Here is an 18,309-nt window from a genome sequence, read left to right on the forward strand (position 1 = left end):
CGAAATGTAGCGTTGGTGGAGGAGGAATTGTGGTGTGGGGTTGTTTTTTTCAAGAGTTGGGCTTGGCCCTTTAGTTCCAGTGAAAGGAACTTTGAATGCTCCAGGATACCAAAACATTTTGGACAATTTCATGCTCCCAACCTTGTGGGAACAGTTTGGAGCGGGCCCCTTCCTCTTCCAACATGACTGTGCACAAAGCAAGGTCCATACAGACATGGATGACAGATTCTGGTGTGGATGAACTTGACAGGCCTGCACAGAGTCCTGACCCGAACCCGACAGAACACCTTTGGGATGAATTAAAACGGAGACTGAGAGGCAGGCCTTCTCGACCAACATCAATAAAAGCACTAATAACTAATAATTTACTTTAATTTAAAACACAAAGCTGACCCAAAATTGTATCTTTAAATAAAGTATAATTAATGTAATTTTTTTGTGTATTTTTTTTATTTTATTTTTTACAAAATATAAATTAAAAATGGGCACGACATACTTTGACTTTTCAGTATGCAAACCTTAGTGATTTGTATTCAATGTTTAGAGTTTTTCGTATTACATTACATATTTTTGGTTTTTTTTTTTTGTGTTTACAATTTTACTATTCTTGTTTTATCCAACAATATGCATTTGGACACCCCCGTGTTTATACGATATTTGTTTGCATGTTCAGATTGCTCTCAAGTATAAAAGACATGCAAATGTTTGCATCACATGCAATTTATCTGTCAGAATTGAAAGAACGAATACATTTAGTTAGAAAACATGAAGTGCTCTTATAGTGCACTTTACTTCCAGGCTTTTACGGGCCACATAAAACAATGTGGCGGGCCAGAACTGGCCCCCGGGCCTTGAGTTTGACACCTGTGTACTAGTACTGTTCAAGAGTCATTAACCAGTGCGACTAATTGTTTATTAGGAAGAAAAATATCAATGCATGTATCCTGAGCAGTATTAGAAGCTGTTGTTTTGAAAAGTAGCTTCACGCATGCTTGGTCAGTTTTACGCTGCCTGAGCTGAAATGAAGCATAATGCATGCACATGAGGTATTTTCTACCTCCAAGTGGAGATATTCAGAAATTGTCCACCACTCTGTCCTCATTTCTCAACTGTCCGTCTCAGTGTCAACATGCAGACGCCCGTGCAGTCCATCATCCACAGTGGCTACTTCCACCCAACCCTCAGACACTGGCAGACCTGTGCCACGGATTTAAGAGCGGAAAGTTTGATATACCCTATTTTCATCACGTGAGTGACCTTTTTTTTTTTTCACTGCTAAAATCCAATGAATGTCACAATTGGATAAACAGAGTAAATGACTACTTTTAAGTTGTAATATTTGATACTTGCCACTCTCCTACAGAGACAGTGTTGATGCTGTGGAGCCCATTGGTAGCCTGCCTGGACAAGCCAGGTAAGAGGAATATATACAAATTCAGGCACTTGTGCTAAATTGCGCAATCCATTCATGCTGATAAAGTAACAAAAACGGCAACTGTTATGGAGGGTGTTGTTGGTAGATAAAAGCCTTAAGTCAGGGTGGATTGGGCAGCAAAAACTGTTTCTGGACAGAGATAAGATTAGCATATGTTTCAGGGATGTGGAGTCAGGGTAGGTAGGTAAGGCAGAGCCTCATTTGTTTTGATGAAAAAGTAAAAAAAAAGTAGATATTTGTTTTATTAAAATGTGTATTTTTTCTGTATGATTACAATAATTAAAAAAACTTTTTCCAAAGTACCGTATTTTTCAGAGTATAAGTCGCACCGGCTGAAAATGCATGATAAAGAAGGAAAAAAACATATAAGTCATACTGGAGTACAAGTCGCATTTTTGGGGGAAATGTATTTGATAAAACCCAACACCAAGAATAGACATTTGAAAGGCAATTTAAAATAAATAAAGAATAGTGAACAACGTGCTGAATAAGTGTATGTTATATGACGCATAAGTAACCAACTGAGAACGTGCCTGGTATGTCAACGTAACATATTATGGTAAGAGTCATTCAAATAACTATAACATATAGAACATGCTATACGTTTACCAAACAATCTGTCACTCCTGATCGCTAAATCCCATGAAATCTTATACGTCTAGTCTCTTACGTGAATGAGCTAAATAATATTATTTGATAATTTACGGTAATGTGTTAATAATTTCACACATAAGTCGCTCCTGAGTATAAGTCGCACCCCCGGCCAAACTATGAAAAAAACTGCGAATTATAGTCTGAAAAATACGGTGGTAATCTCAAAATTGAGCGCTTCCTGGTCCTGTAGAGTGCAAGAATCTGCTTAGTGCATATGCCAATTTACTAATTTTTGTGCAATGCGCCGTGTCCTGAGTGCACTGAATGAATACAAAGGAGGCAATACCACATATCCACTTTCTCATTTAGTGGGTAAGCAAGTCTCAGTCGGTACTGCAAGCTGAGGGCATGGCTATATCTGTTTGTCAACAAAGTCGTCAATATAATGTTTCCAAAGAATGTTTTTACTTAAATCAACATTTTTGGCTTCGATCCAATTTCAATACTTTCACAATAAATATTACAACTGAAAATGTTTTATAGCGAGTTACTAAAGTGAAGTAGCCTGCTCAGTGGCCTTGTGGTTAGTGTCCGCCCTGATATCGGTAGGTTGTGAGTAGAGATGTCCGATAATATCGGACTGCCGATAAATGTTTTAAAATGTGATATCGGAAATTATCGGTATCGGTTTCAAAAAGTAAAATTTATGACTTTTTTAAAACGCCGCTGTACGGAGTGGTACACGGACGTAGGGAGAAGTACAGAGCGCCAATAAACCTTAAAGGCACTGCCTTTGCGTGCCGGCCCAATCACATAATATCTACGGCTTTTCACACACACAAGTGAATACAGGGCATACTTGGTCAACAGCCATACAGGTTACACTGAGGGTGACCGTATAAACAACTTTAACACTGTTACAAATATGCGCCACACTGTGAACCCACACCAAACAAGAATGACAAACACATTTCAGGAGAACATCCGCACCGTAACACAACATAAACACAACAGAACAAATACCCAGAACCCCTTGCAGCACTAACTCTTCCGGGACGCTACAATATATCATATCTCATATTCATGAAAAGCCCGATGATTTAGTGAAGAGATTTTTTCAAACCAAACATTGAAATAATGAAATAAACAATGGACGTTGTACATTTTGGAATGGCTCGTGTTAAATATGTGAATATATTTGATGACCAAAACAATGAACTAATGACATAAACTATGGATGTTGTACATTCTTGGAATTGATAATATTGATATGGTGAAGGGATTTTCTCAACTAAAACTATTGATATGTACAGTCATGAAAAAGAGGTGTGGTTTGATACACAAACTGGGGGATTTTGTGAACTGTTCCTTTTCTAGATTATGTTAAATCATGTCGTGTCATTTCTTTTTGTAGATATGGGGTAAACAAACTTGAAGGAATGCTGCGGCCACTTGTTGAGAACGGCTTGAAATGCGTGCTGATCTTCGGGGTCCCTGCAAAAGTTGTCAAGGTATGTACTGTGAATTCAAAATGGAGACTGGAACATACTTGAACCTTTTGAGTCCTCCACAATGTTAAAAAAAAAACAATTAAAAATGTTTTTCATGGAATGTAATGGATGATCTTGAGATCCAAAAATATAGTTTGATGTAGATTATAATGTTTTTTTTTGCCACTGAGTAAGGACAAACTGTGCATTTAATTTTCATTTACAGGAACAATTTTCTAAAATGTAAGCTGAATCTTAATATCGCCCGTTACTAATAAAAAAATAAAAATGTTATTCAGCTTTTAATATTTTTATTTATTCTTTGGTGGACATCAACTTTTCATTCATTAAAGTTCACAAAATTACATATTTATAACACATCTGCACATGCTTTAGTAATGCTATTCACTGAATAACACATTTTGGCACACATTGTTTCTTAATTGCGCACGTTTGAAATATGTTGGATGTTGCTTTGCACACTCTTGGTATTCTCTCGATGAGCTTCAAGAGGTAGTCATCTGAAATGGTTTTCACTTCACAGGTGTGCTTGAAGCTCATCGAGAGAATTCTAAGAGTGTGCAAAGCAGTAAAGGGTGGCTGGTGGCTATTTTGAATAAACTAGAATATAAAACATGTTTTCAGCTACTTCACTTTTTTTGTTAAGTACATAACTCCACATGTTCATTCATAGTTTTGATGCCTTCAGTGACAATCTACAATGTAAATAGTCATGAAAATAAAGAAAACACATTGAATGAGAAGGTGTGTCCAAACTTTTGGCCTGTACTGTATATGAGATGTGCTTTAAGAAGCAGCATTACAATACCGCCACCTACTGTACGGAGTTATACCCACAAGCTGCATTCACAGACAGTTCCATTCTAATGTGTCTGTGAGCGAGGACGAACCTGTAGCGACACAGTGACAAAATCCTGGTCACCATTGTGCTGCGACTGCATTTTCCATGTCTACGAGAGCAAAGACTACCAAGAGTCTACGTGTTTTTCCCAAACATTATTTTCGGCCCACCACATATAAATTTGAACCGTCAAAAATATATTTGGCTCTACAGATTCGCCCTCGCTTAAAGACACATTTTGCCGCAGCTGGCCTGCCAGAGAATAAGAAGATGGAGCATGAGTTTCTATATTTAGCCAGTTATCAAATCACGTCCTCAAAAAAGAAACTAGCGACAAATCTAGTGAAGATTTTTTAAACTAAAATGAGAAAATTCTCTTAATAAGCACCATGTGGAGCTGTGACTCCCTCTTTTGGGTTAATTCTAGCTAGCTTTCTAACTTTTTAACCTCTGATACAATACTGATATTGGAGCCTTGAGTATTGACCGAAACAAATTTTACAAATTTATAATTTTGTAGTGTGAAATGTTAGGAAAGGTTTAATTAAGATACATTACTCAGAAGTATGGTTGGTACGAAAAATGCTAACCTAATGACAGACTTATGTTTTTGAAGTGTTAATTTGTTTTTGGCCACACCCAGTGGCCACAATAATTTATTGCATAAGCTCTTGATACAGTAAATTAAACTATACGGAAAATTTCTTACTCTGTACTTTTTAATACGCTTCTAACTTGGAGACTTTAGATGTGTAAGTAATATGCAACTATAATTATTTGATACTTGTTTAGATTGGCAAATGTGCTGTTTTAGACTGCGATATTTTTCAATTAAGTACAATTATTACGCGTGTCTAGTAGGGCTGCGAATCTTTGGGTGTCCCACGATTCGATTCAATATCGATTCTTGGGGTCACGATTAAATTATAAATCGATTTTTTTCGATTCAACGCGATTCTCGATTCAAAAACGATATTTTTCCGATTCAAAACAATTCTCTATTCATTCAATACATAGGATTTCAGCAGGATCTACCCCAGTCTGCTGACATGCAAGCAGAGTAGTAGATTTTTGTAAAAAGCTTTTATAATTGTAAAGGACAATGTTTTATCAACTGACTGCAATAATGTAAATTTGTTTTAACTATTAAATGAACCAAAAATATGACTTATTTTATCTCTGTGAAAATATTGGACACAGTGTGTTGTCAAGCTTATGAGATGGGATGCAAGTGTAAGCCACTGTGACACTATTGTTCTTTTTTTTATAATTTTTTTTAAATACATGTCTAATGATAATGTCAATGAGGGATTTTTAATCACTGCTATGTTGAAATTGTTACTAATATTGATACTGTTGTTGATAATATTCATTTTTGTTTCACTAATTTTAGATTGTTCTGTGTCGTGTTTGTGTCTCCTCTCAATTGCTCTGTTTATTGCTGTTCTGAGTGTTGCTGGGTCAGGTTTGGTTTTGGAATTGGATTGCATTGTTATGGTATTGCTTTGTATTATTTTGTTGGATTGATTAATAAAAACAAAAAAATAAATAAAAATAAAAATCGATTTTTGAAAAATGAGAATCGATACTGAATCGTACAATGTGAGAATCGCGATTTGAATTCGAATCGATTTTTTCCCACACCCCTAGTGTCTAGCGTGTGTGCTATTGTGTGCTTAGCTGTTTTGTAGCTGCTGGCTCTTAACGGCATATAGCCTACCATGTTTACCTTTTGTGAATGACTTGACTAAAATGTAGTAAAGACCAACCTTGTGTTGGAGGACTTTTACTTGGAGAACTTAACTGGCTGGCCAGCTTTGCACAAGTAAATGCGCTGCAAGACTGCTTGTACTGTAGATGATAGCTGATATTTTACATGCAAGCCGTTTTCGGCTTGACCCATCTCCATTATATATATTTCTGTAGTTTTGAACATGTTTGTTTTGGTTTTCATCGTGGCCAGTTATGCAAATAAACCACTGCCACAATCAGCTTGCGGTCCTGTTGGAAGCACTGAGTTCAAAAGTGTTTGCATGTAAACTAAATATTGATCTGCACATTAAGATAAGTGAAAGTGTACACATATGCTGATCTTTTGTGCGTTAGGATGCCAGAGGGTCAGGGGCAGACACAGACGACACACCAGCCATCACAGCGGTAAAAACGATCAGATCTTTGTTTCCAGAACTGCTGGTGGCATGTGACGTCTGCTTGTGTCCGTACACGATACATGGTCACTGTGGTGAGTGTCTCCTCATATGTCTGACCTGTGTTCCTATGGTGCTAACATACCGCATGTTCTATATACAGCTTATACAGTCGTGGTCAAAAGTTTACATACACTTGTAAAGAACATAATGTCATGGCTAACAAAAGGGCACTTTTCATTCACAGTATCTGTGTACGTCTTCCAGGTATCCTCAATGAAGATGGTTCTCTTGACAATGATGCCAGCTGTTTGAGACTGGCAGAAGTGGCACTGTCCTACGCCAAAGCTGGTATTGTTGGAGAGCTTTATCTTTTTTTCTTTTCTTTTCGTAACTGTAAATGGTTAGAATACCTATCACGAATTCAGGGTGCTTCCAAGTTAACAATTTCTGCATGTGACTGATGTAATATAGCCTGAAAAGAATCCACACTATTAGCTTGAAAACTCAACCTCAGACAGCATTAACTGGTCTATAATAAAGTTAAAGTTAAAGTACCAATGATTGTCACACACACACTAGGTGTGGCAAAATTATTCTCTGCATTTGACCCATCACCCTTGATCACCCCCTGGGAGGTGAGGGGAGCAGTGAGCAGCAGCGGTAGCTGCGCCCGGGAATGATTTTTGGTGATTTAACCCCCAATCCCAACCCTTGATGCTGAGTGTCAAGCAGGGAGGTAATGGGTCCCATTTTTATAGTCTTTGGTATGACTTGGCTGGGGTTTGAACTCACGGCCTAACACAGTATGTCTGCTCTATGACTATATTTGTAGGCGCATTATTCATAAAGATAACACTGCTTGCCTGAAAAGCTAATACATATGAGAATACTGAACTGACAGTAACATCTAGAGCCCTGTAAGCAAGTCATTATTAAATGTATATATTTTGTTCATGTTTTGCTGCAGGTTGTCACATAATTGCTCCTTCTGATATGATGGATGGCAGAGTCGGAGCAATAAAACAAGCTTTGCTGTCTAATGGTTTGGGAAACAAGGTACAAGTCAAACGTTCTTATTCTCAAAGCATTTTATGCTGTTTTACTTTTAGCAATGGACACGCAGACCTTTTTGTAGTGTCTTGTAAAAACTCCAAAGAAAGCAATGGACAAGCAATGTTTGTTTTGAAACATTCTGTAAGTATCCACAGCATTGTCAACCCTGCCTCCCGCTGCAGGCAAGGAAGATTAACAGACAATGTAAAGTGGATTTTATTTTTTATTCCGAGTCATTGCAGCGACCTGGCTGGTAAAGTTTAGGAGTTTGTGATTTCAAACTGCGAGTGCGCCACAAAGCTGGTGATAGTGTGTGCATGTCGAAGACAGTTCAGCTAGTTGTTATTGGTTTGGCTTTATTCAATGAAAAGTTGAGCCATCCCCCTCCTATGTTTGTTTGATATACAGTACTGTTTTATCAAAATGTGCGTATAATATTTTCAGCTATGTTGCTAACTAACTAACAACAAACCCTGGCGAACACATAACCTCCTGGCGGAGGTAATAGATTTTTCTTTTGGTGGCCTACAATCTGAAAAGGGGAAAACTTGCTGTGGTAGAAGACAGGTTATAGATAGATAGATAGATAGATAGATAGATAGGTCTTTATTGTCATTGCACATGTACAACAAAACTTTGTTTTCAGCACAAACCCGTTCAAGATTAGACAAACAAACAGTGTACAGGGTTACAGAACAGGAACGCTGATGGGTTGAACGCTTTATGGGGAAAAAGGTAAAACGCTGGGGAAGGATGAGTAAAAAAATACAATCTAGACTGGGCTCCTAAGGGGGCCCAGTCTGGAGTGGGGAAAAAACCTCCATAGCAAAGCACATATACATTTTACAACGTACATCTCGAGATATCTAGCAACAGAGGGAAGGGAGTGCGAGGTAATGGTGGTAGGCCGCAGCTCTCGGCGCCGACAATCCTTCCATCACCCCTATGGGATTTGCGTCGAGGGCGTTGGGTTGGGGGGGAGGAGGGGGGGTTTGTGTGTGTATGTGTGGCGTATATTTTTGTGGATGGATGTTTGTGTGTAAGCCTACAGTGTGTCTCTGTTCCGCGGCCTTGATCTTGTGCAGCCGATAAGTCCAAAGTCAACAACAACAGGTGTGTGTCCATGAGAGACAAGAGGGGAGTTGGTTGTGTCTTCGCCGCACTGTCCTTCGGGAGAGTCTCGAAGCCAGGGAAACAATCCAAGATAGAATGTTTTGTATGCGAGTGAAAATAAAATTTGATTTCACTCTAAATTGTCTACGACTGGTCCTCAAAAATCCTGCGAGGCAGACAGTCCGATGTTATCCAAATCACAAGAGTGTCCACAGTTCTTCCCGCATCCTACAATCATTCGTGGCAGCTTTGGGGTACTTTGAAGACTGCCAGCAACCTCCAATTTGTGGACAAACCAGAGCAACGCTTACTCCAATCAGCAGATGTCCTGTTGTCATAATTCCGAATAGGTAGATATCTTCACGTCCTTGGCAGAAAAGGGTCGTCAGGCACGCGGCACTCTTTCTTCTCCCAAGAGTCCGTCGTGTGTCCAGCAACAACCGCTCCGTCACGACAAGCAGGTTCCCCCAAACCCAAGATATTGTCAAGTTTGTTGAGGCCAGTTAAATAGTTCCAATGTTTAGGTTTGGAGAGCAGTGCAAAAAGACTACTACTATACTTGTATATTGAAGCTCATTTTGTACTGAACAGGAAGCCAGTATGCATGTTGTAATGTTGTGTAACTAGACGCTGCCCAACGATAATGAGCAGCAACTGCATTATTTTTGTTTAAAACTATTCTCTTGAGTCGACTAATTACTATTACTATTTAGAACTAAAAAGAACACAGTGGACCAGGACTTGATGAGTTGGTCAACATGGACGGGTTGTGACAAAATCCCAATTTAAATGAACTATTGTATGTAGAGATTTCCGTTAATGGCTTTTTTGCCGATACCCGATATTCCGATATTGTCCAACTCTTAATTACCGATTCCGATATCAACCGATACCGATATATACAGTCGTGGAATTAACACATTATTATGCCTAATTTAGTTTTGATGCCCCGCTGGATGCATTAAACAATGTAACAAGGTTTTCCAAAGTAAATCCACTCAAGTTATGGAAAAAAATGCCAACATGGCACTGCCATATTTATTATTGAAGTCACAAAGTGCATAATTTTTTTTAACATGCCTCAAAACAGCAGCTTGGAATTTGAGACATGCTCTCCCTGAAAGATCATGAGGTGGTTGAGGTGGGCGGGGTTGGGGGGGCGGGATTGAGGTGGGGGCGGGGGATAGGGGGTAGCGGGGGGTGTATATTGTAGCGTCCCGGAAGAGTTAGTGTTGCAAGGGGTTCTGGGTATTTGTTCTGTTGTTTATGTTGTGTTACGGTGCGGATGTTCTCCCGAAATGTGTTTGTCATTCTTGTTTGGTGTGGGTTCACAGTGTGGCGCATATTTGTAACAGTGTTAAATTTGTTTATACGGCTACCCTCAGTGTGACCTGTATGGCTGTTGACCAAGTATGCCTTGCATTCACTTGTGTGTGTGAAAAGCCGTAGATATTATGTGACTGGGCCGGCACGCAAAGGCAGTGCCTTTAAGGTTTATTAGCGCTCTGTACTTCTCCCTACGTCCGTGTACCACTCTGTACAGCGGCGTTTTAAAAAGTCATACATTTAACTTTTTGAAACCGATACCGATAATTTTCGATATTACATTTTAAAGCATTTATCGTCCGATAATATCGGCAGTCCGATATTAACGGACATCTCTAATTATATGTATATTTTATTTCCAGGTGTCAGTGCTGAGCTACAGCGCCAAGTTTGCCTCCTGTTATTATGGTCCCTTCAGGTAAGTAAAAATCACTGAAGCACTATTCTCTTTGTTTACCGTGGCTGTACAAGTAGAGGATGTCAGTGTAGTGCTGCTGAGCGATTGTCCTGATCGGCTCTCCCCTGTAAAAGGCAGCATTCTCCCAGGCTTTTGTTGATAATGTCTTGTCTAAATAACGGGGTGACACTCGAATTGAAGATTAACAATTTATTGTACAAATGGAGCGAGTACAAACAGTCGCAATACCAGCACTGATGAGAAGTCTGGCTCTTTCCCTCTCGATCGTCCCTCCGCTCACGTACTTATGTTATATTACGCCTTGCCAGAGTTGTTTACAAAGAGAGTATGGCCAACTGGGTTTCAGGCAATCTCCTCAATGGTTGGTCAAAAGGCGCTTATGTGACTACAGGGCGCCATGACCGCTACTAACTTTGAGCTGATGCTATGTTTTTGCGGCGAATCCCTGTTAGTTTTTTGCCCAGTAAAAATGCCCTGTTGTGCAGTAAGGGGCTGCTCCACCCGCCAGAGTTGTGGAAAGTTTTTACATTGCTTTCCCCACAACCCGGAAATAAGACAAGTATGGGAGCGAAGGTTTGCCATCGACACAGCGTCTTGTGCAAGGTAAACACACGTCACAACTAGAGATGTCCGATAATATCGGCCTGCTGATATTATCAGCCGATAAATGCTTTAAAATGTGATATTGGAAATTATCGATATCGGTTTCAAAAAGTAAAATTAATGACTTTTTAAAACGCCGCTGTATGGTACATATCCGGTAAAACACGGACGTAGGGCATACTTGCCAACTCTCCCGATTTTCCCGGGAGACTCACGAATTTCAGTGCCCCTCCCGAAAATCTCCCGGGGCAACCATTCTCCCGAATTTCTCCCGATTTCTACCCAGACAACAATATTGGGGGCGTGCCTTAAAGGCACTGCTTTTAGCGTCCTCTACAACCTGTCGTCACGTCCGCTTTTCCTCCATACAAACAGCGTGCCGGCCCAGTCACATAATATATGCAGCATTTACACACACATAAGTGAATGCAAGACATACTTGATCAACAGCCATACAGGCCACACTGAGGGTGACCGTATAAACAACTTTAACACTGTTACAAATATGGGCCACACTGTGAACCCACACCAAACAAGAATGACAAACACATTTCGGGAGAACATCCGCACCGTAACACAACATAAACACAACAGAACAAATACCCAGAACCCCTTGCAGCACTAACTCTTCCGGGACGCTACAATATACATCCCCGCTACAGCTATTTTTTGGGTCGTTCTGTGTATTTTATCATGTTAATGGTGCCGTCGTGGGTGTGTTTGAGTTCCTGCTGGTCACAGAACACTGCAGGAATGTACTTTCACGATATAAAAGCATATTTTATTGTAGCTCTGTGAGCTGGAGTACTGTATGTTTAGAACTATATTTAGACGTTTTACTTTGGTTGCTTTTCCTCAGAAAAACTAGCGTCAAAATGACAGCAATTGCATGAATCCGGGCACAGCCGCACATGTCCTTGGTAGCAGTCTTGGCGCCTGTTCTTTAGTTTGCCATATTCTCTTCATAGACAACTCTGCTCCTTGCTGTCTCTCCCTGGCAGAGTTGTTTGAGCGTTGTCCAATGAAACCGAAAGTAAACCCTAAACGTGTGTTTTGGACACACATACACTTCCGTCCACTCTCACTTCGTCACGTTCTTGGTAGCTCTTCTCACCATTGAAACCAAACAAGATACTATGAGCCTGATTTACTAAGATCTAAATACCTCGCGGTAAACAGCGTGTGCAATCTATAAAATAGCGTGTATTGTTAGTGAGTGCATTGCGTGTAATCTACTAAGACTGCGTGTGCAATTGAAAAGTGGTGCAGACCGCCTTATTTAAATGAGGATTTTGAAGCCATGTTATGTACAGTTCGGGTCATCACTATTGAAACACTCATTTACTGAACACTCATTTTATCACGCTCTCACATGTGGTGTTTTGCCATGTTATCAAACAAGCAGGAGATTACACATGTAATTCTTTACCGCTCGCTAGTGTTACTATATCTGAGTTATTGTGTAGACATATGGGGAAACCACTACAAATGTGCGCTTCATTCACTAACGGTGTTACAAAAAAGAGCAATTAGAATAATACATAATGTTGGGTATAGAGAACATACAAACCCTTTATTTACTGAATCACAAATATTGAAATTCAACGATTTGGTGCATTTACAAACAGCTAAAGTTATGTACAAAGCAAACTATAACCTGCTACCTAAGAATGAAATATAGCCTTAGAGGAAAATCTAATTCAAAACATTTGTATGCTCGTACAACACTTACACTTACACAAAGTATTCAAAGCAGAAGCGTATTCCAAAGTATCCAGTAACAAAGGTGTCTGCATCATTCAAATTACTGCATCATCATGAGCTTAACGTAATGAATCATTGTGGCCATTAAGTGTCATTAAAAAGCAAATTTTCAGTCCACTTCATCAGGTTAGTGTTTTTCATTTCTACCATTGTTTTTTTTGAGTAATTTCACTTAATCAAAACTGTTTTTCCACATTCCACACTACAAAATAATAAAAGTATGTACAATGGTTTGTGCTGATTTCGTATCAGATTAATATCAGACAATATGCAAGGCTCCAATACTGGTATCGAATCGGATGTGAAAAAGTTGTACCAGGACACTCCTAATTGGGATTGACTTTTTACTTAACCTGTATAACCTGTCAGCATATCTACTGCTCAACCTACTATACCTGGGTTTAAGTGTGGACATTTCTTGACACATTGGATTTGTTTTTTTACCCAATGAATATATTTAAACGGACCCTTCAGTTTTTGGATGGATGCAAGTTTGGACAGCCGTGGTGCAGTGGGAAACAAGCTTTTAGGTAGTTAACTGAAACTTTCTGTGGTGTCTGCAGAGATGCTGCACAGTCCAAACCAGCTTTTGGGGACAGACGCTGCTATCAACTCCCGCCTGGAGCGAGGGGGCTGGCACTTCGAGCTGTGGTAAATGTATTTAGTACATAGGCGCCGATCCCGTGGGATTGATGGCAACTTTTAAAAGTCACTAATCATATAGTCTATAATTACCAAAGCCTAACCAAGATTCCATTTGTGCCTGATAATGAACAAATGACTCAATCATCTTGACTTTGAACACACTGCATACGAGTGAAGGGCATACTTACTCAACAGCCATACATGTCACACTAAGGGTGGCCGTATGAACAATGCCAACACTGTCATAAACATGTGCCATATAGTGAAACCACACTAAACAACAACGACAAACACATTTTGGAAGAATATTTGCACCGCAACACAACATAAACACAACAGAACAAATTCCCAGAATTCCCTGCAGCACCAACTCTTCCGGGATGCTACAATATAAACAAACAACATTGGTGGATCTACACCTAACATCCACTGTAATGATACCAAGTACAATAGCGTATTCCGTCGATACTACTTACATCGATATTTTTTTAACATCACAAGATCTTATTTCGTTTTTTAAAAATGTATATTATGTTTATAAACTCAGGAAATATGTCTCTGGACACATGAGGACTTTGAATATGACCAATGTATGATCCTGGAACTACTTGGTATCAGATTGATACCCAAATTTCTGGCATCATCCAAAACTAATGTAAAGTATCCAAACAACAAAAGAAAGAGTGATTATTACATTTTAACAGAAGTGTAGATAAAACAAGACAAACTGGTCCTAGGTGAGGGATCAGACAAAGAGCAGCTCGAAGACCTCAATGAAAAATAAAAACTATGGACCCAGATTTCCCTCGCCCGGACGCGGGTCACCGGGGCCCCCCTCAGGAGCCAGGCCCGGAGGTGGGGCACGATGGCGAGCGCCTGGTGGCCGGGCCTGTCCCCATGGGGCCCGGCCGGGCACAGCCCGAAGAGCCAACGTGGGTCCCCCCTCCAATGGGCTCACCACCCATAGCAGGGGTCATAGAGGTCGGGTGCGATGTGAGCTGGGCGGAAGCCGAAGGCAGGGCACTTGGCGGTCCGATCCTCGGCTACAGAAGCTAGCTCTTGGGACGTGGAACGTCACCTCGCTGGGGGGGAAGGAGCCTGAGCTAGTGCGCGAGGTGGAGAAGTTCCGGCTAGACATAGTCGGACTCACTTCGACGCACAGCAAGGGCTCTGGAACCAGTTCTCTCGAGAGGGGCTGGACTCTCTTCCACTCTGGCGTTGCCGGCAGTGAGAGGCGAAGGGCTGGGGTGGCAATTCTTGTTGCCCCCCGGCTCAGAGCCTGCATGTTGGAGTTCAACCCGGTGGACGAGAGGGTAGCTTCCCTCCGCCTTCGGGTGGGGGAACGGGTCCTGACTGTGGTTTGCGCTTACGCGCCAAACCGCAGCTCAGAGTACCCAGCCTTTTTGGATTCACTTGAGGGAGTACTTGAGAGTGCTCCCCCGGGTGATTCCCTCGTTCTACTGGGGGACTTCAATGCTCATGTTGGCAGCGACAGTGAAACCTGGAGAGGCGTGATTGGGAAGAATGGCTGCCCGGATCTGAACCTGAGCGGTGTTTTGTTATTGGACTTTTGTGCCCGTCACAGATTGTCCATAACGAACACCATGTTCAAACATAAGGGTGTCCATATTTGCACTTGGCACCAGGACACCCTAGGCCGCAGTTCCATGATCGACTTTGTACTTGTGTCGTCGGATTTGCGGCCTCATGTTTTGGACACTCGGGTGAAGAGAGGGGCGGAGCTTTCTACCGATCACCACCTGGTGGTGAGTTGGCTGCGATGGTGGGGGAGGATGCCGGACAGACCTGGCGGGCCCAAACGCATTGTAAGGGTTTGCTGGGAACGTCTGGCAGAGTCTCCTGTCAGAGAGAGTTTCAATTCCCACCTCCGGAAGAACTTTGAACATGTCACGAGGGAGGTGCTGGACATTGAGTCCGAATGGACCATGTTCCGCGCCTCTATTGTCGAGGCGGCTGATTGGAGCTGTGGCCGCAAGGTAGTTGGTGCCTGTCGTGGCGGTAATCCAAGAACCCGTTGGTGGACACCGGCGGTGAGGGATGCCGTCAAGCTGAAGAAGGAGTCCTATCAGGTTCTTTTGGCTCATAGGACTCCTGAGGCAGTGGACAGGTACCGACAGGCCAAGCGGTGTGCGGCTTCGGCGGTCGTGGAGGAAAAAACTCGGACATGGGAGGAGTTCGGGGAAGCCATGGAAAACGACTTCCGGACGGCTTCGAAGCGATTCTGGACCACCATCCGCCGCCTCAGGAAGGGGAAGCAGTGCACTATCAACACCGTGTATGGTGAGGATGGTGTTCTGCTGACCTCGACTACGGATGTTTTGGATCGGTGGAGGGAATACTTTGAAGACCTCCTCAATCCCACCAACACGTCTTCCTATGAGGAAGCAGTGCCTGGGGAATCTGTGCTGGGCTCTCCTATTTCTGGGGCTGAGGTTGCGGAGGTAGTTAAAAAGCTCCTCGGTGGCAAGGCCCCGGGGGTGGATGAGATCCGCCCAGAGTTCCTTAAGGCTCTGGATGCGGTGGGGCTGTCTTGGTTGACAAGACTCTGCGTGGACATCGGGGGCGATACCTCTGGATTGGCAGACCGGGGTGGTGGTTCCTCTCTTTAAGAAGGGGAACCGGAGGGTGTGTTCTAACTATCGTGGGATCACAGTCCTCAGCCTTCCCGGTAAGGTCTATTCAGGTGTGCTGGAGAGGAGGCTACGCCGGATAGTCGAACCTCGGATTCAGGAGGAACCGTGTGGTTTTCGTCCTGGTCGTGGAACTGTGGACCAGCTCTATACTCTCGGCAGGGTCCTTGAGGGTGCATGGGAGTTTGCCCAACCAGTCTACATGTGTTTTGTGGACTTGGAGAAGGCATTCGACCGTGTCCCTCGGGAAGTCCTGTGGGGAGTGCTCAGAGAGTATGGGGTATCGGACTGTCTGATTGTGGCGGTCCGCTCCCTGTATGATCAGTGCCAGAGTTTGGTCCGCATTGCCGGCAGTAAGTCGGACCCGTTTACAGTGAGGGTTGGACTCCGCCAAGGCTGCCCTTTGTCACAGATTCTGTTCATAACTTTTATGGACAGAATTTCTAGGCGCAGTCAAGGCGTTGAGGGGATCTGGTTTGGTGTCTGCAGGATTAGGTCTCTGCTTTTTGCAGATGATGTGGTCCTGATGGCTTCATCTGGCCAGGATCTTCAGCTCTCACTGGATCGGTTCGCAGCTGAGTGTGAAGCGACTGGGATGAGAATCAGCACCTCCAAGTCCGAGTCCATGGTTCTCGCCCGGAAAAGGGTGGAGTGCCATCTCCGGGTTGGGGAGGAGTCCCTGCCCCAAGTGGAGGAGTTCAAGTACCTCTGAGTCTTGTTCACGAGTGGGGGAAGAGTGGATCGTGAGATCAACAGGCGGATCGGTGCGGCGTCTTCAGTAATGCGGACGCTGTATCGATCCGTTGTGGTGAAGAAGGAGCTGAGCCGGAAGGCAAAGCTCTCAATTTACCGGTCGATCTACGTTCCCATCCTCACCTATGGTCATGAGCTTTGGGTTATGACCGAAAGGACAAGATCACGGGTACAAGCGGCCGAAATGAGTTTCCTCCGCCGGGTGGCGGGGCTCTCCCTTAGAGATAGGGTGAGAAGCTCTGCCATCCGGGGGGAGCTCAAACTAGTTCGGGCATCTGGTCAGGATACCACCCGAACGCCTCCCTAGGGAGGTGTTTAGGGCACGTCCGACGGGGAAGACCCAGGACACGGGGAAGACCCAGGACACGTTGGGAAGACTATGTCTCCCGGCTGGCCTGGGAACGCCTTGGGATCCCCCGGGAGGAGCTGGACGAAGTAGTTGGGGAGAGGGAAGTCTGGGTTTCTCTGCTTAGGCTGCTGCCCCCGCGACATGACCTCGGATAAGCGGAAGAAGATGGATGGATGGATGGATGGATGGTGTAGATAAAACATGTTAAAAGAGAAAATAACCAGATATTAACAGTAAGTGAACAAGTACATTAATAATACATTTTTACAGATTGTTCTTTCTAATTCTGACAAAATAATAGAATGATAAATGACACAATATGTTACTGCATATGTCAGCAGACTAAATTAAGAGCTTTTGTTTGTTTACTTACTAATAAAAGACATGACCTCGGATAAGCGGAAGAAGATGGATGGATGGATGGATGGATGGTGTAGATAAAACATGTTAAAAGAGAAAATAACCAGATATTAACAGTAAGTGAACAAGTACATTAATAATACATTTTTACAGCGTGTTCTTTCTAATTCTGACAAAATAATAGAATGATAAATGACACAATATGTTACTGCATATGTCAGCAGACTAAATTAAGAGCTTTTGTTTGTTTACTTACTAATAAAAGACAAGTTGTCTTGTATGTTCACTATTTTATTTAAGGACTAAATAGCAACAATAAACATATGTTTAATGTACCGTAAGATTTTTTTGTTAAAATAAAGCCAATAATGTGGTACCCTTTATTTAGAAAAGTACCAAAATACTTTTGGTACCGGTACCAAAATATTGGTATCGGGACAACACTGATACACACACACACCGAGCACCCAATGGCAGAAATGTAGATCGGCGCCTATGGTTTAGTACACTACCGTTCAAAAGTTTGGAGTCACATTGAAATGTCCTTATTTTTTAAGGAAAAGCACTGTACTTTTCAATGAAGATAACTTTAAACTAGTCTTAACTTTAAAGTTAAGACTTCTATACATTGCTAATGTGGTAAATGACTATTCTAGCTGCAAATGTCTGGTTTTTGGTGCAATATCTACATAGGTGTATAGAGGCCCATTTCCAGCAACTATCACTCCAGTGTTCTAATGGTA

At 42.2% G+C, this 18,309-nt stretch overlaps 1 protein-coding gene across 1 annotated transcript in view; it reads left to right on the forward strand.

Moving 5' to 3' along the window:
- The window catches only part of alad (aminolevulinate dehydratase), a 28,383-nt gene that overhangs the window by 1,272 nt on the left and 8,802 nt on the right, over positions 1-18,309 (forward strand). Inside the window, exons 2-9 of the mRNA XM_062031568.1 lie at positions 1,123-1,248; positions 1,364-1,414; positions 3,444-3,540; positions 6,488-6,623; positions 6,796-6,879; positions 7,499-7,587; positions 10,386-10,441; positions 13,372-13,459. Of these exons, the coding sequence (XP_061887552.1) occupies positions 1,130-1,248; positions 1,364-1,414; positions 3,444-3,540; positions 6,488-6,623; positions 6,796-6,879; positions 7,499-7,587; positions 10,386-10,441; positions 13,372-13,459 (720 nt within the window). The 5' untranslated portion in view covers positions 1,123-1,129. The remainder of the gene's footprint in view (positions 1-1,122; positions 1,249-1,363; positions 1,415-3,443; positions 3,541-6,487; positions 6,624-6,795; positions 6,880-7,498; positions 7,588-10,385; positions 10,442-13,371; positions 13,460-18,309) is intronic.

This window comes from Entelurus aequoreus, linkage group LG21 (genome assembly GCF_033978785.1).
Source record: "Entelurus aequoreus isolate RoL-2023_Sb linkage group LG21, RoL_Eaeq_v1.1, whole genome shotgun sequence".
In the NCBI taxonomy this organism is placed as follows: domain Eukaryota; kingdom Metazoa; phylum Chordata; class Actinopteri; order Syngnathiformes; family Syngnathidae; genus Entelurus; species Entelurus aequoreus.